Here is a 26,501-nt window from a genome sequence, read left to right as displayed (position 1 = left end):
ATTCAATCACACACTTATTACATCGAGGTCCTCATAAAGAGTAATTATTACAATAATATGGCTGAAGGCCATCTAATAAAATAAATGCGGAAGCTTCGAAGGTAAATGAGTCCATCCTACTCCACAGCAAAAACCGAGTGCAAGACAATGACCTGTCGCACCTTAATCCTCGTCTGAAAATTCTGCAACATGAGACGTTGCAGCCATGTAGGTCAGCACATGGAACATGCTGGCAAGATCACACTATAGAACAATGATGAACAATAGCTATCACTACATGCATATTTGGCTGGTGGAGGCTCTAAGTTCACATTTGCATAAAGCTAATTTTTCCCTACAGCAAAGGAATGGATTTTATTTTACTACCAAGTTTATACCATTATTGAGAAGGTAACCCCAACTCAATCCTAAAATTAATCAAGCATCAATAATAATATTAGCAACCCAACAAATTTATTAAGTAAAGTGATGAGATCAACCAATAACTCAAATACCAGATACTCAAAATTGTCCATAACCGGGGACACGGCTAATCATGATTAGTTTGTACACTCTGCAGAGGTTTGCGCATTTTTTCCCACAAGACTCGGTCGCATCCATGATCAGAAGATCGAGACATAGCCTTTCTAAAGAGGTCCCCTTAACCGATAGATAGGCCGGTACACCTACAATTCCCCTACATCTACTAGCCCATCATGAAAAGGATTCCCACAACTTACTCAACTATGCCAGAGCCCATAATGGCTTGTGGTTGCACACGAAAGTTTCTGAGCATGAATAATCTTATGATCCCTTTGAGTCTGGGTGGCATTCCATAGGATGATCACACGGGTACCCCGGGATCTTCTAGGACAACACTAGATTCCCCCGGTGCCCACAACCAATCCACCCAGATATGTATTAAAGTAACCACCTTAAGTTTCTCTTAGTTAATATCTCTCACAACTTGCATGATTCTCACATACCAATCCCCGTCTACGTGCATGGCTAAGCAATATGAGCATAACGTATATTCTCGGGTGATCAAAGGTATGAGGTTCCTACCTCATCAACTACATAACAATAACCACATGTTCCCAATCCTACTCATGCAATGTTTGAGGGTGTAACTAATGCATAAAAACTGGGTAATAAAAGGGTATGATCAAAGTGTAACTTGCCTTGCTGACATTGGGAAAACCCTAGAGATTCGTAGTAGCAAGCTTCGCACTCCGAAAAATCTATCATAGACAAACAATAGCATATATAAGCACTCAAGCATGAAGATGCAAAGAAAACCAAAGAAAAAGATCTTAACAGAAAGTTTAAGTCAAGAACTTTGATTTGCAAAAAGAATCAACCAAATCGGAATTACGAAACTCAAGTTATGATCAAAAGAAATTCAAATTCAAATCTGTTTGAAACCAAATTTTAAACTTTCAAAAATATGTTTAAGTTGGTTATCTGGATAGAGGGGATCATAACGAAGAATTTGGCATTGGTTTTATTGGATTTGGACAAATGGGCAAAAAGTTGTGACCGTTTGAAGAACAAGGACTTATCTGCGAAGAAAATAATTACGAATAGGTCCCTAGACAAAAATAAACAAAAAAAGAAAAATCTATCGGACGAACATCCGCTACAAAAACTAATCTAACAAATCTGTTCGTCAAAGATCATAAACGAACAAACGTTCAATAAAACCAATCGGGTTTTTAAACAAAACCAGGAAAAACCGTAATTAAAAAAATAAACCGGACCCGGGCGGTTTTACCGGTTCGGTCTTCGACGGTGACGGCAGGCTCCGACGACAGCGAGGCGAGGCGAGGCGGCGGCTCGAGCGTCGACGACGGCGGCTCGGAGATAGCGGCAACGGCGCGAGCAGCGACGACGGGTCGAGAGAGGGGGGGCGAGGAGGCGGCTTATAAGAAGGGGGGCGACTTGGAGAAGGGGCAGGGGAGGAGGAGTCCGACAAGGAGACGGCGCTGGCGAGCCGTGGCGGCGGCAGACTCCCGCCTGGAGTCGGTCGCGCGAGGGAGACGGACGGCTGGGCCAACAAGGCTTCGGCCCAGTTCGGTCCAGAAACTTTTTTTTAATAAAACATTTTTCTAAAAATACAAAAAAATAGAAAACACTATAAATATATTTTTTAAAATCACAGAAAAATTCACACATACTTAGGGCCTTATTATTGAACTAGTGAACATTTTTCTGAGCCTAAATGCCTAAAATAAAAATGAACTTTTTGCACTAATAAAAATAATTAAACACGCAAATAAAATATAATTTTATTCAAAAATAAATTTCCAATGTTTCTTTACTATTTTTGAATAAGTCATATTATCTTCTCTCTTTATTTTATTTATTTAAAATTATTGGAGAAATATTTTGAATAAAACTCTTTGATCCAATTTGACAATTTTGAAAATTCAAAAATGGATTTTTATGAAAACCTCCAACTCTCTCAATTGATTCTTGAGTTGCTTAAGGTTTTAGGATCAAAATTCAAATAATAAATAAATTCCAAAATGCACAAATGATGAATGCATATGAATGATCTAATTAACATCCAAATTAAAAATTAAGATGTTATACTAATGTCGCCGGCGTGCATGCACATAATGTGTTTGATAATGTCATGCAGAGAGAATGTGGTTATTTTGCAAGAAAGGGGAAGGTGACACTGACCGGACGTTTGGGGGTCCAAAATCCAATTAGTGCATCCCAATTGTTATTAGATGCTCCAAGGACACGCACCAGCTGGTCGGGAAGGCAACCTGCATCCAGTCTTTTTCCAAGCATTATGCAGTGTTGCAACAATGGGACACGTCAAAGCTACCCCAGCTTCCTTTTCTATCCATAATATACAATGATACTAGTGGTTGAGGCCCGCCATTGCAGGCCTCTTGAGAGAAAGTTGTGCATGTATTTCTCCGTCTCAAAGAAACTTAAAATTAAAAAGAAAACTTTCTCACAACACATGAACATCACATCCATCTCAAAAAGAAAAAGGAAAAGCCAAAAAAACATTCTTAAAATGAAAAAGAAACAAAATTCTCACTTTCATCTTTCAAAAATAATCTCAAAAAAACCTTTTCTCAAAAGAAAAAAGTCTCGATTTCATCTTCAAAAAAAAATCAAAAAGTTCACCAATTTCATCTTCCAAAAAAATCAAAATGTTTTTTGCCACGGCCAACCAGCATGCGGCCATTCTCCCGTAGCTTAATGTGTTTGATGATCAATCACTCCAACTGGTTTTATATATGCTACAGTACAAATATTACAAGAACCAAATGCATCCTCTAAAATACCACTCAGATTAATAAAACTGGAAATGAATGAATGTAATTAAGGCTTCCATATCTTCATCATACAATCTTCGGCATAGGTGGCAACCAAGTTCCTGTGAGGGTGGTGAGTAATGCCAATCACATCCTTGTCATGGGCCTGAAATGGTGTCAAGGTGTTTTTTAGCATTTCAATAAAAATCAGTGTAACACAACCAGGTAAAGATTTCCATTTGAGAAATCCTACAAACCTTCATTAGATGCTCAAGTTTACCGGACTGTTGGCTAAAGCAATACATGTTCCTACAAGATAAGTAGAAAAACTCTGGATCATCATCAAGAAACTCGGAAGCAGCATGAATGAATGTAGCAATTAGCAATAAACATAATATCCTCACATGTCTTCACCAACACAATATATCCATTCTCCTTTTGGTGAAACAGAAGCTGCAACAAAATCTCCTCCTTCCCGTTTACCAGATGAGAAGCTCTTTACAACCTGCAACAAATTTTCAAGGCAAGAATAACCATAAGATAGAATTCATCATAACGCTCAACACTAAGGGTAAATTTGGCAATGCATATCCATTCTCCTTTTATCGTTTGACTAACCAGTTTTTTCCTATTTTGTGGCTACTTCTCCATATCAGATTATACAATAATAAATTCAACATTAGCACAGTTACACCGCAAACTGAGCCTAAATTACAATGCACTTCCTTAGCGCCAGAACCACGAAACTCTTAGTCTCTAAGGGTCAAGAAAGATAACTTCCAAGGGTTCAAGAAAGATAATGTCAAGCCTTTGAGAAGACAAAGATCTACCTGATACTCTCAGAAAAATATAGGTGTATATTTCGTCCCTCAACTTAATCAGGTTGTGTAGGTTTCGCCCCTCATCTTTTTTGAGGTGTAATATTTAGCCTTAACTGTCAATAGTGGATATTTTGGTACCTCAAGCGACTACTCGGTGATCAAATCTGACCAGGACGTAGCACCACGGGAGAAGGCAGATGTGATGAGAGACCATATCTCCATGCTCCTATTGTCGTACACACAGACGTCAGCGTCCAAGGACCTGGAGCCGTTCATCTCCTCGCAGTTGTTCCTTTCGATCAATGATATCACGGCTAGGGTGCGTGACATGCTGCATGAAGAGGTTCAGCCTATGGTGATGCCCGAGGCCTGGGTCAAGCTGCACGGCATCCCCAAGAAACACCGCAGGGTGGAGCGCATCATGGAGGGGCTTAAGATGTTGGGCCGTCTGATTGTGGTCGACGAGCTCTCTCTCATTAGGTTGGGGCCTGTGAAAATGAAGCTTGCGTGTAAAGCGCCGGAGAAGCTCAACAGTGTCGTCGAAGTTTGGTTTAACCATGAGGGTTATCAGATCAAGGTGGAGCTCGAGCGCTTGCCCAAGCGCGGGGGTGACGGTGGTGCTCAGGGGCCCGGCCCCTCGGACAAACAACCCCCAAGCAATGTTGACAAGTCAGGCCGTTCCCTTCCCCCGGACGGTTACAGCAAGCATAGCTGTGGCGCTTCCGGAAAGGATAAAGATGCTGCTGTGGGAACCATGGCATCGCTGAGAATATCGATGTGGATATGGGGGTGCAGGAGGACGAGCTTGAGGAGGGGGTAAGAGGGGGGGGGGGGGGGGGTCCCTCATGCCCTCTTACCCTGTGGCAGTCAGTGGGTTTAGACTCCGGCTGCGTTCTGAACGAGGGGTCCGACATGACGCCTGCATCTGCACGGTGCGGCTTGAGTGGCTCGGGCAGGCAGCCCAAGAAGACGGCGGGGAGGAAGCCGGTGTCCAAGGGGGCGGCCTCTCTGGCCCCTGAACCGGCGACGACCCTGCGGGGCGAGCTCGGGGCGGCGGGGACAGGTGCCAAGGCCAAGCGCTCCAAGGCAACTCCAGTGGTGCAACATGCGCCCAGCGTCCGAGCCAAGGCCAAGCTGGGCGACATGACGTCCATGGAAAGCACCAAGCTCTGCCTCGCCGACAAGAACATGGAAGCCTCAGGTAACCCGTTGTCCTCTTTTAGGATTTTAAACGCCTTTTCGGATGAGCACCTGGCTTCGATTTTGAGAAATAGCGGCGTTGCGGTGACGGTTAGTAACGGCGATATCATATCCCTTGTACGTGCACGCGAGGAGGCCCAGGCCGCGCTTGCCGAGGCTGCTGCTAGGTGTGCGGCAGCACCAGATGGGTCCATGGCACCAGTTGGGGCTGTTGCTGGACCTGTGCCCGATGGGGAAGCAGAGGAGAGGGAGGCCTCTGCTATTCCTTCTTCTAGCCATGCCGCGGCTAGGAAGCGCGTGGCAAAAGTGGTGAGCTCTAGAGGAGTTCGCCTTCGAAACCGTATTATTTAATGCACTATATATTTTGAAATATTCGGGACTGCGGTCATGTAGGGCGTCGCACGCAGCTTAGAGAGTACATGGCTAAAGAGCCTATCGATGTAGTGGCGTTGCAAGAGACTATTAAAGCAGACTTTACTTTCAGAGATCTACTTGCACTGGACCCGCTTCAGCGTTTTGATTGGCAATGGGTGATCTCCACCGGTCACTTGGGTGGCCTCTTAATGGGTTGTAATCGTGATGCATGTGATGTAACTGTGTGGGGAGTGTGGTGCGTTCTTTATTGCTGTTACCATTCGACACCGTGTTTCCGGGCTGTCTTGGGTGATTGTATGTGTGTACGGCCCGGCGGACCATGCGAGATCAGCCGAGTTTCTGTCTGAGCTCACAGATTTGGTCGGGGCCAAACGAGCGGCCAGCCTCCCTTTGATCGTGGGTGGGGATTTTAACTTGATCCGCTCGGGGGCGGACAAGAACAACGACAATGTTGACTGGGCGAGGGTGTCCATGTTCAACAACGCAATTGCGGCAGCGACGCTGCGAGAAGCTGCGCGTACAGGAGCTAGGTATACCTGGACTAACAAGCAATTGCGACCTGTTCACAGCGTTCTCGACCGAGTTTTCTTCACACCTGAGTGGGAAGCTCTCTTTCCCCTTTGCTCCTTGGTGGCGGAGACACGGATAGGATCCGACCATCTCCCCCTCATTCTCTCCTCAGGAGAGGAATCCATTTGTCGTAGCAGTAGGTTCTACTTCGAAACGGCATGGTTCGAGGCAGAGGGCTTCGAGCACATGGTTAATGAGCGGTGGTCGCTCATTATGTCGCAGTTAGGGTACCAATGTGGCCCGGCGGAGTTCTGGACTGCCGCGGCTGCCATTCTGCGCGCTTATCTACGTGGATGGGGGGCTAATCACGGAAGTGAATCCAAGAAGGAGCGGGCTAGACTTGTAGAGGAGATTGCGGCGCTGGACATACAAGCCGATACCCTTTTCCGAAAGCGAGTGGGCACATAGATATGCCCTTGAAAACCAAGTTCTCGCTATTCTGAGAGTAGAAAAAGAATATTGGCGTCGTAGGGGCGGCGTGAGATGGATGACTAAGGGAGATGCGAATACTAGCTATTTTCACTCATATGTGAATGGTCGGAAGCGTAAATGCTCTATTTTGCGTCTTAATTCGGATAATGGCCTCCTAGTATCCCAAAACGAAATTGCTAGTCACATCTATGATTTTTTCATTGGTCTGTTGGGAACGGCCGAGGAAAAAGTTTTGTGCCTACAGAGGGTGTCGCAGGTTCAGTGTCGCAGGCAGGGAACGACGGGTTGGCCTTGTCCTTCCTGCTGGAGGAGATTGACAAGGCGTTGACAGATATGAAGACGGACACAGTGCCGGGCCCCGATGGCTGGCCTGTGGAGTTCTTTAAAAAGTTTTGGCCCAGCCTTAAGCATATCTTCTATGCGTTAGTTAATGGCTTTGCGCTAGGAACAGTGGACCTGTCCCGCCTTAACTACGGTGCTACCAGTCTTATCCCTAAGGTTAAGGGCACGGACAATATTAAGCTGTTTAGGCCTATCACTCTTATTAACATCCCATTCAAGCTATGTGCTAGGGCGTACGCCACACGTCTGGCGCCAATTGCACAACGAGTGGTCCTAAAAGGCCAAACCGCCTTTCTTAAGGGACGCAATATTCTAGAGGGACCAATCGCGCTCCTTGAGATAGTTCATGAGCTAAAGCGCACCAAGGGGAAGGGTGTAATGCTTAAGCTCGACTTCGAAAAACCTACAACCAAGTGAACCGGGAGTTTGTTCGGGAGGTTCTCCTCAAAAAGGGCTTTGAGGCAGGCTTTGTTCACCATATCATGCACCTCGTCAGCTGCGGACAGACGGCAGTTACGATTAACGGTGAGGTGGGCAAGTTCTTCCGCAACAAAAGGGGCCTTCGCCAAGGTGACCCTAGCTCGCCGCTCATCTTCAATTTCGTTGCGGACGCCCTGTCGGCAATGCTCGCCAAGGACAGAGCGGCTGGGCACATCAAAGGGTTAGTGGCCCACCTCATTCCAGGAGGGGTGACCCACCTGCAATACGCAGACGACACGATGCTTCTCTTCGAGCCTGATAACCATAGTATCGCATCGATCAAGTTGTTGTTGCTTGCTTTTGAACTCCTTTCCGGTCTTAAAATAAACTTTCTAAAAAGTGAGGTAATCACCATAGGGATGGGACAATTGCAAGCTTGGGGGCTTTCCGATTAAGTACCTCGGCCTTCCGATTTCCCATCGAAAACTTTCGATCTCCGAGTGGGAGCCACTCTATGGCAAGGTGGCTAATAGGGTTAGCCTGTGGCGAGGGAGGTTTATGTCTTCGGCGGCTAGGCTGATTCTTACTAATTCTAGCCTCTCCTCCCTCCCACTTTTCACCATGGGAATGTTTCTTCTGGCGGTGGGGTCCACTCGAAGTTAGACACCCCTCGCTCCAGGTTCTTTTGGGAAGGAATTGGAATCAAACAGAAATATCACTTGGACAAGTGGGCGGCGGTGTGTAGGCCAAAAAAATTCGGAGGCTTGGGGATTACCAATTCCAAGCTTATGAATGTAGCCCTTCTCACCAAGTGGTGGTGGCGCCTGGCCCAAAACGAGTCGGGGCTCTGGGCGGATCTCCTACGGGCAGAATACTTCCCGGATGGAAATCTGTTTAAGGCGACACCTTCGGGCTCGGCGTTTTGGAACAGGATCCAAGCGGTCTGACCGGCATTTTCGGTAGGGGCCCATTTTGATATTAATAACGGCATGTCCACTCGATTTTGGCTAGATAACTGGTTAGATGCGAGGCCTCTATGCCAATCCTACCCTCCGCTCTTCCAATTAGCCACGGACACTAACATGATGGTGGGCGATGCCCTTAGTACCTCACCGCCAGCAATAAACTTTATGCGATCCCTCTCTTCGCCGGAAGCGGTGAGCTGGGATGAGCAGGTGGCCAAAATCGGAAACAAACAACTCAGCTCGAGAGCTCATTTGGTCACCTGGGGCCTGTCCGCGTCTCACAAATTCTCGGTAAAATCCTTGTACTCCAACTTGACAGAGGGAGACGGCCATGGTGGTTGCTGCTTCTCGTCGTGGAGAACGCCGGGGGGGAGGTGGAGTCGAACGCCAATCGTCAGCCGTCAGGATGGGGCGGCGCCGCGGCGAGCTGCCGAATCATAGCGGCTAGGGTTATTTGAGGATAGATAATGGTGAGATAGGAATAGCGGCCGCTACAGCAGTTAGCAGCCTAGCAGGGATCGGAAGGGGAATAGCCAACTCCTATTTGACCATCGAGTACTAGCAGTGGAGCAATTGGGCTTTAGTGGAGCATTTGGGCTTTGGTTCAGATGTTGGGCTGTGTGAGTTGCGAAGACTCGGATTAGGCATGTGTCCTGACATTCTCGGGTAATTCGGTGTACTCGGGTACTTGACGTATACAACCGAAATCACCGATACATGTTCGGTTTTTTAGGATCACTGACCGAAGCTCTGACCAAAGAATTCGGTTTTGGTATCTTCGGGCTCGGTCCCGGTTAATCCTGTTCGGTACTTCGGTCATCGGTTTATATGCCCACCCCTAGGTCCAAGGAGGCGGGGCGGCGGCAGCCTGGCCTGGGTGCCAAGGCGACGGACTGGAATCAACGACCGGGACGGAGATGCGGACCTTTGATAGCAGATTGAGAATGATTTTGCAGACGCCGAATTCCTTGGGCGATGGGATGTGACCAGGCAGGCGGAGGGCAGCGGCAGCAAGGTAATACAGGAGGAAGCAGCGGACTAGGTACGGGCTGCCAGACCCGGCCACTTCGATCTGGACGAGGAGAAGCCTCTTCAATCTGGACGGGGAGACCAGAGAAGGGGAACCGACTTCCTGAGGAGCGAGGACAGCCAGGGCGGTGTGGCCAAGCCGGAGAGAATCGGAGGAGACGTTCAGCTGGCCAGAAAGAAGACAGCGGCAGCAGCAGTACTAGATGGATCCAGCACGAGTTGCAATCGTGCAAAAAAAAGAACCTAAGCTCCATACCATGTCAGGGAAATATGCAACTTGTATTATCCAGAGGCTAAAGCCAGAGGCTCCATACCATGTCAGTATGCTCCACTGAAATACTTAATTTTTCGGGGGAAAAAAAAGAACCTAAGCTCGATACCATGTCAGTATGCTCCACTGAAATACTTAATTTTTCAAAAAAAAAGACACTTGAAAAACATGATGGGATGTGAAGGTAACAGTATACCTGTCCTTGTAAAGTCATGATGTATATTGACGAAGTCTTATTGCAGACAACAATGTGATCACTATTCTTTGGAAACAAATGGACAGAGTTAACAGATGCATCTCCTCCCTGGAAATTTAAGAATACATATGCATAAGAAAAAGCATGGCTGAAAGCCTGAGTTATGGAAGGAGTCCGTTAATGTGAAAAATAATGATTACCCTCAGAGGAGGAGGAGGCTTGAATGATTGCAAACAGTCTGCTGTTTTCGCATCCCATACCTACATCGAGAAATTATAAATGATGCGCACACAATTGTCTACCATACAGAACAATAGATGTGGGAAATTAATGAATTAATAAATAATAGTTCTCATCGGAACAGAAGTTCAAATGCTGATACACAAGATCTGCACCTTAACAGTACAGTCACTGGAAGCTGTGATAACACGGGTGCCATCAGTAGAAAAGATGGCATAGTTCACGTAGGAGTCATGACCGCGAAATTCTTTTAGCATCTTCCCGGACTTAAGGCCATGGATTCTGCAGAAATGAAGAGAATAACCCTGTAATTATTTTCAGGGGCTAAAGCAGAAACATGATAGGCACGGAATATATAAGACCAAAACTATGAACACAGCAGCAGCAAAAGAGAAGAAAAAATGGCATCATGGAAATGGCAACATGCAGGATGTTGCAGAATAAAACACAATTCAGTATGCAATTCATGGTTCAGATTTGTGGTGCTTGCACAGGTTGTTTTCCCACTCAAAACAGGGAAAAATTCACCAACTACCCAATGCATTTAAGTTCTGGTTTATTCTTTTGTTAAGTCTGATTTATATAACTTTGTTAACATAGAGGGAGAGGAAGGCTGTAAACATAATTTTGTAAACCATCCACACTGAACGTTAAACAACAACAACAACAAAGCCTTTAGTCCCAAACAAGTTGGGGTAGGCAAGAGGTGAAACCCATAAGACCTCGCGACCAACTCATGGCTCTGGCACATGGATAGCAAGCTTCCACGCACCCCTGTCCATGGCTAGTTCTTTGGTGATACTCCAATCCTTCAGGTCTCTCTTAACGGACTCCTCCTATGTCAAATTCAATCTACCCCGACCTCTCTTGACATTCTCCGCACGCTTTAGCCATCCACTATGCACTGGAGCTTCTGGAGGCCTGCGCTGAATATGCCCAAACCATCTCAGACAATGTTGGACAAGCTTCTCTTCAATTGGTGCTACCCCAACTCTATCTCGTATATCATCATTCCGGACTCGATTCTTCCTCGTGTGGCCACACATCCATCTCAACATACGCATCTCCACCACACCTAACTATTGAACATGTCGCCTTTTAGTCGGCCAACACTCAGCGCCATACAACATTGCGGGTCGAACCGCCATCCTGTAGAACTTGCTTTTTAGCTTTTGTGGCACTCTCTTGTCGCAGAGAATGCCAGAAGCTTGGCGCCACTTCATCCATCCAGCTTTGATTCGATGGTTCACATCTTCATCAATACCCCCATCCTCCTGTAGCATTGACCCCAAATATCGAAAGGTGTCCTTCTGAGGCACCACCTGCCCATCAAGGCTAACCACCTCCTCCTCACACCTAGTAGTACTGAAACCGCACATCATGTACTCGGTTTTAGTTCTACTAAGCCTAAACCCTTTCGATTCCAAGGTTTGTCTCCATAACTCTAACTTCCTATTTACCCCCGTCCGACTATCGTCAACTAGCACCACATCATCCGCAAAGAGCATACACCATGGGATATCTCCTTGTATATCCCTTGTGACCTCATCCATCACCAAGGCAAAAAGATAAGGGCTCAAAGCTGACCCCTGATGCAGTCCTATCTTAATTGGGAAGTCATCAATGTCGACATCACTTGTTCGAACACTTGTCACAACATTATCGTACATGTCCTTGATGAGGGTAATGTACTTTGCTCGGACTTTGTGTTTCTCCAAGGCCCACCACATGACATTCCGCTGTATCTTATCATAGGCCTTCTCCAAGTCAATGAACACCATATGCAAGTCCTTCTTTTGCTCCCTGTATCTCCATAAGTTGTTGTACCAAGAAAATGGCTTCCATGGAAACCAAACTGATTTTTGGTCACGCTTGTCATTCTTCTTAAGCGGTGCTCCATAACTCTCTCCCATAGTTTCATTGTACGGCTCATCAGCCAAATTCCACGGTAATTAGTACAACTCTAAACATCCCCCTTGTTCTTGAAGATTGGTACTAATATACTCTGTCTCCATTCTTCTGGCATCTTGTTTGCCCGAAAAATGAGGTTGAAAAGTTTGGTTAGCCATACTATCGCTATGTCCCCGAGGCCTTTCCACACCTCAATGGGGATACAATCAGGGCCCATCGCCTTGCCTCCTTTCATCCTTTTCCATTACCACTTTAGACAAGAAAACTATGCACTGAGAAAAGGCAGTTTTGTTTCCCCCAGTTCAGGAAACAACCCATAATTTTATTTTGACTAACTCTCAAATGGATCAAATATTTCAATGATATGCAATTTAGCCATGAATACTGTGCGCAAACTAAACATCTTTTAACTGGACTATCTTAAAGAGACTGAAAAGAGAGCGCCCATATGAGAATAACAGAAGTGGTTAACGGGACAGCTGCACTATGTTACGAGTCCTCAAACACAAGGATGGACAAAAGCACGAGGATTTCCCAAATAATGCAACACTAGCTCACCACATGCAAAATATAATCTTTGACGATGCTTTGTCATGAGAACATAATATAACAGTGAAAAGCAAATAAGTATATATCCATTGTGAATTCAAATTGGTGGTATTGTAAGAAACCTTGCAGTAGTGTCAAAAGAGGTACTCAGTATCTGAGTTCCATCACGTGAAAATGTAACACTTGTAACACCTTTCGCGTGTGAACGCTCGAGGCGTCGCAAGCACTGGCCAGTTCGTATACGCCAAACCTGAAAAGCAGTGAAAAGAAACAGTTAAATACGGCAATGCAATTCTTCTCTCATAAACAGACTGAATGGCTGGTGAAATAATGACCCATAATGAAGGTCTAAGAAATTAGTTGGCCACATGTATTGACTAATGATGTACTTTTACCAACTGATGATTGTATGGTCGAACATGACCAATGATACCATGCATAAATGTACTCAATATGACTGCACTCCACAGGAGGAAGAAAAAATATAGCAATTAACACATGCCGGCACGTTAAACAATCAGAACTGTAAAGAGGTCAGGCTTTGTCTCTGAGCAAACACACTTACAAGCAGTTCACATGACTACAAACACAGTGACCACTAGGAACAGTGAACTTGCAATAAATATTGCCAAGGGAGAGGGGGTGTGGGGGGATGGGGGAGAGAACAGTGAGAGTACCTTAATTTTTCCATCCTGTGATCCAGATGCCAGCATCTCAGAATCTCTACTAAAATCAACACAGAGCACAGCATCCTCATGCATCATAAAGCTTTCCTGGAAAGTATTTTCAAACAAACGTTATGCAGAACCTAACAATCTTGTCAGTATCTAAATCAAATAACACGACATATTGATGTCCCTCAAAAGCTATTGATCTTGAATAGCTTGGCTACATGCACAATTACAGGGTTCATGTAAAATCCATGTTAAAGGCGAAAAGCTCCAATGCTAGGGCCTTACATCGGCTTGATATTGAAGATCCTTTTTCAGCTTGCCGCTGACATAATCCCAGACCTGAAAATGTTAATGAAATTTAGCCATGTACGACAAAAGAGCTAACCTGTAAAACACACTAGCAACCAACTTACTTCGATGATTCCATCCACTGAGCATGAAACAAGGTACTGGCCATCGGGTGAGAATCGAGCACACTCAGGGTGGGTTTTCTTCCCGAACTGAAATAAAAAACAAAATGTCGAGTTGTAACCATGAGGAAAAGCCTGAGAACAGCAATTCTCCAGGCAGTCATGTGTTTCTATATCCTCCTTTCAGCATGGAAGTGAAGATGGTAGAATCCTTAACTACATCTTACAGCATGTTAACATGTCCTAGTGTGTTTTGCATCGATATTTTCCAAAGAATTTTGGGACCACCATAATGTCCCAATGAAAGTCAGAGTCACATGCAATTAAGCCAACGCAAAAAATATCATTAATTAGTTGTGTCAATATTCTTCTGCTGTCAACTTAAGTAAGAAATCATCATTTTAGGCTTCTGAAAGTCATTGATATCAATTATCAAATATGTTTATCAATAATTTATCTTCTGCAGTTTCCAAAAATCCGGCGTGTACATGAAAAAGCCAATGTAAGCTCGCTGATACAGCCACAAGATAACCTTTATTTGATGTGACAAAGTAGTAGGATATGCCTCTTCTTCGTCTTGCTTCATTGCAGCGGTTCCTCTGAACAAATCAAACTGTGTGCCAGGGGGTAACAAACCTATGCAAGAGGAACAAAAAAGGAGCTAGGATGAGTTCGCAATTGGCAATGCGGGGATCGTCACAGTATCACAGGTTAAAAACGTGCGACCAAGAGAGTACCTTGGTGCTGTTGCCATTTCAAAGCCTGGGTAATCAGTGCCATTAGCCGAGCTGGTGGGACTACTGAAACTTCAGAAGCAATTGCTGACATCGGCAAGGCAGGTGAAGCGTTAGTATTGAGGATCAGAAAGGCAGAACTTCAATTGCAGCTATTATTGCAAAAGTAGGACATGTCTATGAGCATTGCACAACTTTAAATCATCAATTAATAAGTCCCTCGTATTCAACAGCACATGGAACAATAAAACTTATAATTTTAAAAAATGTTCAAGAAAAATATTCCCTCCATGGCTCCGTTCCAAAATATAAGGTGTTATTGGAAAAGTCAAACTTCTCTATGTTTGACCAATCTTATCTTTCCCTTAATAATAAAGCACGGATTGAGTCTGTCGGGTTCACCATCACGCCGTTTTTACAAAAAGGTCCCTGTCGTTTTTGATAATTAACCCGCGCTACAGTACTTAGTGGTAAACAGAGGAAAAACATTTCGTGTGTTTGGGCGTGGGACTCGCTTGGCCTTCAGGGAAAAAAATAGCACGGCAGCCTGTCCTCTCCTCTGCGCATGCACAACAGCACGGGTCCTTCTTCCTGGGACGGCACAGCACCGCCGCCATGAATCCCGCCGCCACGCGCGGCCGGTCTACCTCTCCAGCTACCCTCCAGCAGCGCCGCTGTTGCCCTGTTCTTCCCCTCCTCACCCGCCCCAACTCCTCACCCCTAGCCTCCTTCGCCTCAAGGCGGACGTCTCCGATTTGGATAGGATTCCATGGCGTGTTCACGCCGCCACGCACAGTCGGTCTTCCTCTCCAGCTACCTTCCAGCAGTGTCGTCGTTGCCCTGTTCTTCCCCTCCTCCCCTTCCCCAACTCCTCACCCCCAGCCTCCTCCGCCTCAGAGGCGGACGTCTCCAATTTGGAGCTCAAGTACTGCCTCCCCGGCACCTCCATCCCCATGTACGTCCTCCCGTCAGGTGTGTACAAATTTAAGATCTAGAATTAAAGGATTCTAAGGTTGAATAGAAGGAGGAACAGAAAGAATGGGTAGCAATTTGTTCGGGGATTTCATTTTTTGTGCCAACCTCTGAGACCCCTTCTCTGCCATGGATTTGGATGCTTGCAGATTTGGATTGGGGTGCAACAGAGATGAGGAAGGACAAAGCACGAACAGCTCAAGTGAGAGTGAACGGATATGAACACCACAACCCTCTCAGGTGGGATTGCCATATTCTATGCTCATATTCAAAGTATCATCTAATGTTTGGCCAAAGGCTCCATAAAACCACATGTGCCATTTGATTTCAGAGTATCTATTAATTTTTCCTGTTCTTCAGATCATTGAGAGGTAGTTAGGTTTGCCGTGGTTTTTGCAGGGGACGTTGGCTGATCAGGATACCCAATTCTCAAACAAGCATCCTGAGATGCTCTAGATATGGAAGTTCACCCCCAAGCTCGACCAACAAGTTTTTTGGTTCATGTTCAATGGGAGGTGAAGAGTGTCGAGCAGGTATTGATGCACGTCCAAGGTAAACTCTATTTTGCTTCTTTTATTGTGTTTAGATGAACATGTCAAAGGTGCAGATGGACATGATGAAGCCGTGAATTGTCACACAGGTCACTGAGCTTCTTGGGTTTGACAAACTACCTAACTGCTATTAACCTGAATTTAGTTTCATCTGAACTAAGAGGACCACATGTGCTTCTCCAACAAAGAATTACTCATTTGTTGTTCTCTTGCACTGTTAATTTTTGTTCAAATTGGTGTGAGTGCGACCTCTTTGTCATGTTAGATAAGCCTTTCTGTATCACATGGATGTGACCTGTAGTATGGTGTACAAAAGTGATGAAAGGTATTCGTTGGAATTAAATTTCTGCAGCTGTACTTTTGTGTCATCTCCCTCATGTAGATATATATGTATATATACTAGCAGACTAGCACATAAATTATTTACATCAAAACTGAGACGTATCTATTTATGATGAAGGCATCTTTTTTCTTTATATTTAGCAGTACCTCTTGCTGCTATAAAGAAAGTAGAAACATGGTTGATAAATAATCAGATTGTTCTGCCCATTTTTCATTTCACAATCCATTACAACTGCTATGTCCTTGCAATCATACCACTACACATGAAGCTTCCTAGATCTGGAACCCAACCAAAGAACAATCAAGTTTGATTCGTGCTCTTATTAGGCCTCGCTGCGACGCTGATGTTTTTTGGCCAGGTTGCGCAGAATCTACTCATGCTTATAAAACAAGTTTGTTAACAGATTAAATAGTCCCACCTTGCTTCTTACACCTAATTCCATCAAGTTAAAAAAAACTAATTTATCAATTTATATATGCCTGTAAGTATGTGTTATGACCAACATATTAGGGGCTTAGCCTAGTGGGCTGTGGCCCAAGTTATCTTATCATTATTAGGGGCTTAGCCCAATTATCTTATTGTTATTAGGGTCGTTTGCTTAGGAGTCGAGTAAACCTCTCTATATAAGGAGAGGAGATGTATCAATCTAATCAAGCAAGAAGCAATCAGTATTTGCTCGGCTTCCCTTAGGGAGCCGGGAGACCTAACCCTAGCCGCCTCTTGCCAACGCCGCCGCCTCCTCCCTCGCGCACGACGGCGCCCAGCCGCCAGCGACCGCGAGTTCGCCCTCGTCCAGCCCCCTCCTTCCCCTACACCCTCCGGCCTAGACCCGGTAGAACCCTAGTTTCTACCACTAAGGTGTTAGGAGCTAGGGTTCTGCCGGTTCTAGGGCGGAGACTATAGGGGAAAGATGGAGGAAGACGAAGCCGAGGGCGCGGCGGCCGGCGGCGCAAGAGGCGGCTAGGGTTAGGTCTCCCGGCTCCCTAAGGGAAGCCGAGCAAATACTGATTGCTTCTTGCTTGATTAGATTGATGCATCTCCTCTCCTTATATAAAGAGGTTTACTTGACTCCTAAGCAAACAATAAGATAATTGGGCTAAGCCCCTAATAACGATAAGATAACTTGGGCCACAACCCACTGGGCTAAGCCCCTAATATGATGGTCATAACACTTCTCCCTGCCTGCACAAACAGCTCGTCCTCGAGCTGTAAGGTGGGGAAGCGCTTGTTGAACTCCTCGAGGTGATCAACCAGCGTCAAACACCTTCGCGACAGTTGGGGCGGTCAGGTCGACGGCGACGGCGTCCTCCTCAATGTAGTCTGCAACCTCCAGGTAGAAGAGTGACGGGCAGACGTGGCCGGGCGTGTAGGGCTCGTCGCAGTTGAAGCACAACTCTTGGCGGCGACGCTCGAGTAGCTCAGCCGAGGTGAACCGGCGGAACGGGCGCGCCGCGGTCGCGACGAGGGGTGTCGCGGAAGCCTGAGCAAGCCGACCCTGCGCGGGAACATCCAGCCCGGGTAGCGGCCCAGCGGCCCGGGACGGTGATGCCTGTTGGATGGCCACCGCGCGGCGCTCGAACGCACGGGCGTAGTACATGGCCGTCTGGAGATCCTGGGGTCCCCGAAGCTCCACGTCCACGCGGATGTGATCCGGAAGTCCACCGACGAAGAGGTCGGCCCGATGCTGCGCTGTCACGCCCGACGCGTGGCATGCTAGGGCCTGGAAACGGTCGGCGAAGTCCTGAACCGTGGAGGTGAAGGGAAGGCGGCCTAGCTCTGCCAGGCGGCTCCCGCGAATCGGTGGCCCAAAACGAAGAAGACAGAGCTCGCGGAAGCGCTCCCAAGGGGGCATGCTACCCTCGTCCCGCTCGAGGGCGTAGTACCAGGTCTGTGCCGCGCCGCGGAGGTGGTAAGAGGCGTGCCAGGTACGCTCCGAGGCAAGGGTGCGCTGCCCACGAAAGAACTGCTCGCACTGGTTGAGCCAGTTGAGGGGGTCCTCCGTGCCGTCATAAGTGGCGAAGTCCAGTTTGGCAAACCGTGGCGGTGTCTGAGTCGGAGCGTCGTGGCCGACTGGCTCGGAGGTGCGAAGCAGCGAGGAATGGGGAGCCCGGTCAGCATGGCCATGGCCCGTGGAGTGCCCCGCCGAGCCGGAGGGATCACCGAAATGCAGAGTGGGTGCCAGCGGGTCTCCAGCCGACGTGTAGACGGGTGGCGGCGATGATCCGGTCAGCTAGGCCGGTATTGGGGACGGCGACGGCGAGAAGCGCACTTGCTGGATCGGTACGCCTCCCTGCGTGGGTGACCCGGGCCCCGTGCTGGGCGGTGGCGAGGCCGGCAGCTGCGGTTGCGGCGGCACGGACCCGGGTGGCGTGGGGGACGCAGCGAGGGCCGAGGCCGGCCACTGTTCCCGCCCTCGCCGTCCCAGCTTCCGGCCTGGTTGGCCGGGACGTCACCGCCGCCAGTCTACACCATGGCCGCGGACCAGCCGGCGCCCTCCCTATCGTACGACGGGCCCTCCGGCTCCGCGGGTTTCCACGCTGGCTTCAACGGGCCACCGCTTTCCTGCGGACCACCTGTGCACACCGGACCAACGCCATCCTCTTCGCTGCTCCGTACCGCCAAGCCGTACACTCACGGCGGTCATGCTCAGACACCGTCGCGCTTCGCCAAGCTCGCCTTCGCCACCTACGACTGCGCCGAGGACCCCCTCAACTGGCTCAACCAGTGCGAGCAGTTCTTCAGGGGGCAACGGACGCTCGCGTCGGACCGCACCTGGCTCGCCTCTTATCACCTCCGCGGCTCCGCGCAGACGTGGTACTATGCCCTCGAGCAGGACAAGGGCGACATGCCCCCATGGGAGCGTTTTCGCGAGTTCTGCCTCCTTCGATTTGGACTACCGATACGTGGGAGCCGGCTGGCGGAGTTGGGCCGCCTTCCCTTCACCTCTACGGTGCAGGACTATGTTGTTGCCGCTCTCTCTCTCTCTCTCACGCCGGACGAAGGTGGAAGAAGGAGAACACGGACACAAGATTTTCTGGCCGGCGCACGAACGCCGCCACGGGCGCACAAACGCCCCAATCCTTTTCTTCCTTACAGTGGCTACATGGCTACACACGGCTCAGATTACAACATACAGCAGTACAAATGTATTCAAGTCCCCGGCACACTCACACAGGGCACTGCCCACCCCTCCTACTCGCGCGTGCACGACCTGCATGCTCGGCCAGCCGCGCTAACTACGCGCACTACGTCCGCCGCTAGTGCAGTTCTCCTCAACGGCCACCCAGCCTGATCATGCGGGCTAACAAACCCATGCATGCATGGATCTAACAAACTTGCACTAACACACGAGACTGCATGCACCCACCCTCGCCCGAGCCCACCACGGTCGGACCCGACGCGGCCACCGCACGCACATACACGCACCGCGCCTGACCCGTCCTGAGCCGTGGCTTATTGCCTAACATTCTCCCCTCTAAGCCACGATCTCGCCGTCGCCGGAGTTGTTGCAGCTCCTGTCATTGTCGTCGTCACGACCGTGACCCAGCCCGCGGACCCGACCCGGCGCATCGACGCCGGTCGCACCGCCACGGACCCGACCTGGCGCACTGACGCCGGTCGCACCGTGCTCCGTCACGACCCCGGCGACATATGTCGAGCTCCTTCTCCGCCGGCGACACACGCCTGACGTCCCTCGACGCCCCGCACGTCCCGCGCGCACCCGACGCGCCCGACCGCCCCAGTGCGTCCCGCACATCCCGCGCGCACCCGACGCGCCCGACGAGCCCGACCACACCAGTGAGTCCCGCACGTCCCGCGCGCATCCGACGCGCCCGACGAGCCCGACCGCACCAGACACTCACCGCGCGCCCGCGGTCCCGACGCGTCCAGTGTGCACCCATAACACGCACCAGTCGCGCCCGGCTCGCCGCCGCGGCTTATTGCCCTGCACCGCCGCGGCCTCCATGCCGCCATGCAGTGCCTCCACGCCGCCACGCCGTGCTGCGCCGCCGCGCCACCACGCAGCGCCTCGGCGGCCTCCGCGGTCGCCGCACGTATGACGTCACCACCCGCCGCCTCTGCCGCGCGCCATGACAGCCACCGCACCGCCCACCTCCATGGGCCGACACACGGCCCGGAGCTCCGTCGCATAGCCGCCGGCGAGCGCCGCCATCACTGCCACGCCTCCGGCACGGCAAGCACGCCCAAGACACCAAGCTCATGATACCAAATGTTGTTGCCGCTCTCTCTCTCTCACGCCGGACGAAGGTGGAAGAAGGAGAACACGGACACAAGATTTTCCGGCCGGCGCATGAACGCCGTCGCGGGCGCACGAACGCCCCAATCCTTTTCTTCCTTACAGTGGCTACATGGCTACACACGGCTCAGATTACAACATACAGCAGTACAAAGGTATTTAAGTCCCCGGCACACTCACACAGGGCACTGCCCACCCCTCCTACTCGCGCGTGCACGACCTGCATGCTCGGCCGGCCGCGCTAACTACGCGCACTACGTCCGCCGCTAGTGCAGCTCTCCTCAACGGCCACCCAACGGTCATGCGGGCTAACAAACCCATGCATGCATGGATCTAACAAACTTGCACTAACACACGAGACTGCACGCACACACCCTCGCCCGAGCCCACCACAGTCGGACCCGACACGGCCACCGCACGCACGTACACGCACCGCGCTTGACCCGTCCTGAGTCGTGGCTTATTGCCTAACAGACTACACCGACCGCTTTCAGGCCCTGGCGTGCCACGCGTCCGGCGTGACAGCTCACTAGCAGGCCGAACTCTTCGTCAGCAGTCTGCCAGATCATATCCGCATGGACGTCGAGCTGCAGGGACCCCAGGACCTCCAGACGGCCATGTACTACGCCCGCGCGTTCGAGCGCCGCGCGGTGGCCATCCAGCAGGCATCACCGTCCCGGGCCGCTGGGCCGCCCCCCTGGCCGGATGTTCCCGCGCAGGGTCGGCCTGCTCAGGCTTCCGCGACACCCCTTGTCGCGACCGCGGCACACCCATTCTGCCGGCTCACCTCGGCCGAGCTACTCGAGCCACGTCTGCCCCCGACTCTTCTACCTAGAGGCTGCGAACTACATTGAGGAGGACACCGTCGCCGCCGGGCTCGGCGACCTGGCCGCCCCAGCAATCGCGGAGGTGTTTGACGCTGGTTGATCACCTCGAGGAGCTCAGCAAGCGCTTCCCCGCCTTACAGCTCGAGGACGAGTTGTTTGTGCAGGCAGGGAGAAGTGTTATGACCAACATATTAGGGGCTTAGCCCAGTGGGCTGTGGCCCAAGTTATCTTATCATTATTAGGGGCTTAGCCCAATTATCTTATCGTTATTAGGGTCGTTTGCTTAGGAGAAGTAAACCTCTCTATATAAGGAGAGGAGATGTATCAATCTAATCAAGCAAGAAGCAATCAGTATTTGCTCGGCTTCCCTTAGGGAGCCGGGAGACCTAACCCTAGCCGCCTCTTGCGCCGCCGCCGCCTCTTCTCCACCACGCAAGGACGGCGCCCAGCCGCCGGCCGCCGTGCCCTCGACCTCGTCTTCCTCCATCTTTCCCCTACAATCTCCGCCCTAGAACCGGCAGAACCCTAGCTCCTAACAGTATGAGAATTAACAAGCAGCCTGAGAATAAACTAACGGAGGGTGAGCTGTGTTTAGGAAAAAGTATCACCCGGTTGGCGTAATAAATAAAAGGAGTTGGGGATTGTTGGCTGCAAAACGAAAAATCTCGGCAGGCCTAAATGAAAGGGGTCGTGGGCTGCGAATCAAAAAACCACGGTTAGTATAAATAAAGGAAATTGTGGGCTCTAAAGCGAAAAATTCCAGTTGACATAAATAAAGGGGATTGTGGGCTACGAAACAAATATCTCAATTGAGCAGGATTGTTGTATGCTAAATGAAAAATAAAAGCAACTGTGGTCTGTGAAACGAAAAATAAGCAAAGGCCTCCCAGTTGGCATAAATAAACGGGCACTGGTTGAACAACTTCAGTATTTTATACTAATGCTATTTTCATTTAAAGGCTGAATTTTGTCACCCCGTTGCAATGCACGGGCATATGTCCTAGAATATATTTGGAAGGCAGAGTTCATGAAAACAAATGTCGGTCCTTTTTTTTCTTCTGAAAAGCTCTCTTCATTCTTTTTCACGTCTATTCTTATTGCTTGAGAATTGTTGCAGTCCGTACCATGTATCCACCGTTTCCTAAGGAGAGTGTTCCTATGCTAAAAGCTGTTGTTTTCTCCTCGCAGATTTTTGTTCTATGGGATTTGTGCGGTCTAAATAGTACTGTATTTAGTTTTCTGAAAGGATGCAAAAGCAATACTGGGCTTCCTGTGTATACTGATTGCTAAAGGATGTAATAGTATTTGTGTGGTGGGGAAGTGTCATTCCCTCTGTTTACCGATTGGCCTCACCCTCTTAAGAGATCTAACCCTTGTCACCGTAAGGAAAAAGCAAAGAGTATTATGACGCCATAAAGTTTGAATTCAGAGAAGTATATGCTGAAGAACACCAGAATTAGTCTTCATGAACCATCGTCGCCTTGTTGATGATGCTTCACATATAAGTTTTCTGGTCCTTTGACATGGTCTTCTAATTATTCAGAAGCGATGTCAAATGGTACGTGCCATTTTTAATTTTAATTTTCTTGAATTGTTAAGTTGAGAACGGATGCTTGCATTTCCATTTGGGAAAAAGAGAGGAGAAAGTGATGGATTGGAGCTTTCACGGAACATTATTACTGTCTAGAAAATTCATGGCAACAGGGCCAATGGTTGAACATATAAATCTTTTTGAAGTAAATCCTTTTGTAACTCTCAGTCTCAGTACTACCTTGTCGATTGATACTTAGAGGACCAGAGGGAAAAATCCAAAGCAAAGCCCTACACATGCAGGCCCTGCCCAAAAGGAGCAACTGCATTTTGTCTATAATGCATGTTTGACTGAAATTCCTGTTTCTATTTTTTGCAGAGCACTCACAAATTAAACAATCTATGAAATGGCTAGAAGGGACCGGATATCCTACTTGGTATGTGGTTTTAGAAGCAACTTAGGTTCCAGCTTGCTGTGAATTTTATGATTTATCACTGCTATACTGTTAATTAATTAACTCGATACTGAAACATTGGAGCCATAGTATTTGCAGTGGAATTCCGAACAGGCTTCAACAATTCAGTAAAGGCCTATGAAACATCTATGACTTCACTAGAGAGTGGATTTGCACTCGAGGAGCAACTCGAGCAGCTTTGCGCACATGCCTAGACCTATTTTCCTGTCGGTGCTGTTCATATGTGTGTTGTTCTGTATCATTCTTTACCTCTAGCTTGTGATTATAATCCATTTTCAAACTTTTTCTAATAGATGCTCATTGAGCTTATTTTCATGTAAAAGTGCATATACATTCTCAGAAAAAACAAGAAAGTGTGGTGTGCCCGACCTTCTCCCAGTCCAACCTTGACCAGGAAGCATGTCAAACAAAAACGCCAATCTTTACACCAGCATCAAGCCCCTAGAAATAGTCTATCACCTGTATATTTGCGTATCACTGAGACGGAGCCAGAAGACAGTTTTTTTATCAGTTTAGGTGTTAACTCCGTGTGACAGGTATATGTGAGTATCATTGTTGTGTAGAGATAGAAATATTCAGATTAGCAAACATTTAGCTTAAGGTGTAACTAGTAACCAATTACTCTTGGTCTCACTATTTTATCTTTTTGCTGGACATTTTACATCTCTTTCGATTACTAAGTCTTTTATTTTCTATTATTTTTCCTTCCTGTTCTGATGTCAGCTGAAACAAGAACACGAGGCACATCACTTTGCTTCTAACCTCACGCAATTAAGGGAATTTCTTTCTTTCTTTAAACATCACCTGATTTTCTCTCTTTGTTTCGAGAATATGGTCCTTGGTACTTTTGATTATATTAAATGTTGTTTTGCTACTTGCAAAGTTGTTTAAGTGGTGAATTGTTTTTCAGGTTTCTAAGCATTTTTCTTTTATACCCGTTGCAACGCACGGGCCTTTGTGCTAGTAGAGAAAATATCAATATCCACAATACAGCATAATTAAGTTCATCATGATATATAATTTATATTTTATTTATTTGGTACTGTAGATATTGATATATTTCTCTACTGAAGTTGGTAAAACATAGAAACTTTTGACTTTTTGAAAAAAATCAGTACACCTTATATTTTGGAACACAGGAATTATGTTACATTCTGAAAGTGTAGCATATCTCAGAATCAAGAAGCACTCAAACTTCTCTACTAAGTATGAGAATCATTAACATATATGCCTCAAGAAAAGACAATCAGCAGCCTAACCTTGGGCAATCTGCGCACGTCGCTTTTCCTTGGTAGATTCTTGGTAAGCCTGTTGGCAGAGTGACATCCCAGCATTTCACAGTTAAGAACAATAGCACAACAAATTAACAATAACTAAATAGCAAAGCAGGCTACCAACCTCATTCGGGTCAAAGTATGTCCGGACAAGGAGGTGCTCTAGTCGGAGGTATCGTTCGGGTTCCTCCTGTTTCATGACCCCCATCACCTGTGTCTGGCGAAGGATTGCACGGGCCGTGTCAAGCTCACGGAGCTCTGCCATCTCCAGCACAATCTGCTCGTAGAGGTCCTCGAGCTTCTTGCGCGGCAGCTTCAGCTGGGCAACCTGCGGCAGCACGGCATCCCAGCGCCCAGCATTAATGTCGGCAATGAAGGTGTCCATGCTGTCCACCGTGTTGAGCGAGACCTGGCACTCGTTCTGCAGGGTCTGGAACGTCTGATGAAGCGAGTTTTCCTTGCAGAACTGCAGCATTATCTTCACCACGCTGCATCAATGGATGCAAGAAACAAATCAAACCCAGCTTTCCAGATTGTCCTCTTCAAACTAAGTTACTACTAGTATAGATTTAGCAAACATCATGGAAATCACAATCTCCCGCTTCACTGTGTAAGCCGCAGATGGGCTGCAGAAACATTAAGCACTAGAGGGGTTCGTGTGAGAATGGGCGGATTCAAGAAAAGGCGCGTAGGGTTTAGGGTTCTTTGGTTGCCTTCGTTGCCGTAAGGTGTAGGGCACGAAAAGAAAGAAGGTTTTGTGCGTACTCGCGAGCCTCGATCTCTAGGGTGGACGTCGAAGACGCCATCTGCGGCTCCTGCGGGTGGCAGCACGCGGGCACCAAGTCTGAGGCGGCGGCCAGAGAAGAACGGGAGGAGGTGGCGGTGGCGATGGCGAAGGAGAGGACAGGGATTGTGGTTGTAGGCCAAAGCTCGATAGCGAGGAGAGTCTACTTGCTGGGTCTGTACATCAAGACAGAATTGGACTTGAGCATCTCCAATCGACGAGGAAAGTCTTCTTGGGCTGAACAAGGGGCGACCTTCAGGTCGCTACCCGGCCTTGGAAGGGACCCGTTGTTTCTTGGCAGGCCTAGGGTTAGGTTTTTTTCTTCGGTGCGGGAGCGATCTGTCTAGGGTTTTGCCATGACGAACCGAGGCAGCTCTTCGACAGCAAACAAGGGGAAGGGAAACCTGGAGAACATGATGAAGGAACTTACCCTCGAGGAGGGTGATCTGGACGATGTGGTTTTTGAGGACGAAGATGCGCCGGTAGATGAGAACCTCCGCTGGATGATCTTGGTCAGAGTTCACATGGATAAGGACTTCAGCAACTAATGGTTTTTCCGCACGATGCATGCAGCATGGGATCTGGCTAGGCCGGTTAAGATCAAAACTTTGAAGGAGAATCTCTCCGTCATGCAATTCGATTGCCTGGGAGATTGGGAAAGAGTAACGCAAGGAGGTCCGTGGCACTCCAAAGGCAACCCAGCGATCATCGCCCCATATGACGGATTCACCAAGCCATCTACAATTGAACTCTTTAAATTTGAGATATGGGATCGGATCATTGATCTCTCTCCGGCGTATCACGGAAAGGTAAAGGCACTAGCCTCCAAGATTGATGAATTTGTGGATGTTGAACCCGTCTCCTTCAATTTTGAAGGAAATTTCCTCAGGGTGAGGGTCCATCTGCATGTGCGCAATTCTCTGAAAAAGGCAACTTCACTGATTCGAGGCAGGGAACGAGAGATATTTGCAGTCCGCTATGAGAGGCTCCTGAATTGGTGTTAGGTGTGTGGTATGATGGGGCACCCGTTTAAGGAACATGGTGACGGCATTCACCCCTCGTCTGCTTTGGTCTACAAAAGTCTGCG

The 26,501-nt window shown here is 48.4% G+C and overlaps 1 protein-coding gene across 2 annotated transcripts; it reads right to left on the bottom strand.

Moving 5' to 3' along the window:
• Window positions 1-3,077: 3,077 nt before the first annotated feature.
• On the bottom strand, window positions 3,078-25,712 carry LOC125543814 (suppressor of mec-8 and unc-52 protein homolog 1). 2 transcript variants are annotated; one of them, XM_048707294.1, is made up of 16 exons: window positions 25,396-25,712; window positions 25,040-25,118; window positions 24,755-24,958; window positions 24,616-24,664; window positions 14,403-14,486; window positions 14,198-14,301; window positions 13,669-13,755; window positions 13,541-13,594; window positions 13,259-13,354; window positions 12,704-12,831; window positions 10,277-10,403; window positions 10,082-10,141; window positions 9,882-9,989; window positions 3,665-3,765; window positions 3,518-3,569; window positions 3,078-3,426 (listed from the first exon to the last, which is right to left on the bottom strand). In XM_048707294.1, exons 1-16 carry the CDS (start codon window positions 25,434-25,436, stop codon window positions 3,328-3,330), a joined length of 1,473 nt encoding a protein of 490 aa, XP_048563251.1. In that variant the 5' UTR covers window positions 25,437-25,712; the 3' UTR covers window positions 3,078-3,327. The 2 variants fall into 2 exon arrangements, with proteins under 2 accessions (XP_048563251.1, XP_048563250.1); XM_048707293.1 differs by having other exon boundaries at window positions 24,755-25,118; window positions 25,396-25,708.
• Window positions 25,713-26,501: the final 789 nt, after the last annotated feature.

The sequence above is a fragment of the Triticum urartu genome, chromosome 3 (genome assembly GCF_003073215.2).
Source record: "Triticum urartu cultivar G1812 chromosome 3, Tu2.1, whole genome shotgun sequence".
Classification (NCBI taxonomy): domain Eukaryota; kingdom Viridiplantae; phylum Streptophyta; class Magnoliopsida; order Poales; family Poaceae; genus Triticum; species Triticum urartu.
Note: the sequence above shows the minus strand (reverse complement) of the source record. Positions and strands in the feature narration are given on the sequence as shown.

Excerpts from the sequence above, each read along its gene's own strand:
- LOC125543814 (XM_048707293.1), bottom strand. The coding sequence starts at position 25,436 with ATGGCGTCTTCGACGTCCACCCTAGAGATCGAGGCTCGCGA. Across the intron at positions 12,832-13,258 it reads CACAGGATGGAAAAATTAAG|GTTTGGCGTATACGAACTGG; the intron begins GTACTCTCACTG and ends ACTGCTTTTCAG. Across the intron at positions 10,404-12,703 it reads TCTTTTGACACTACTGCAAG|AATCCATGGCCTTAAGTCCG; the intron begins GTTTCTTACAAT and ends TCATTTCTGCAG.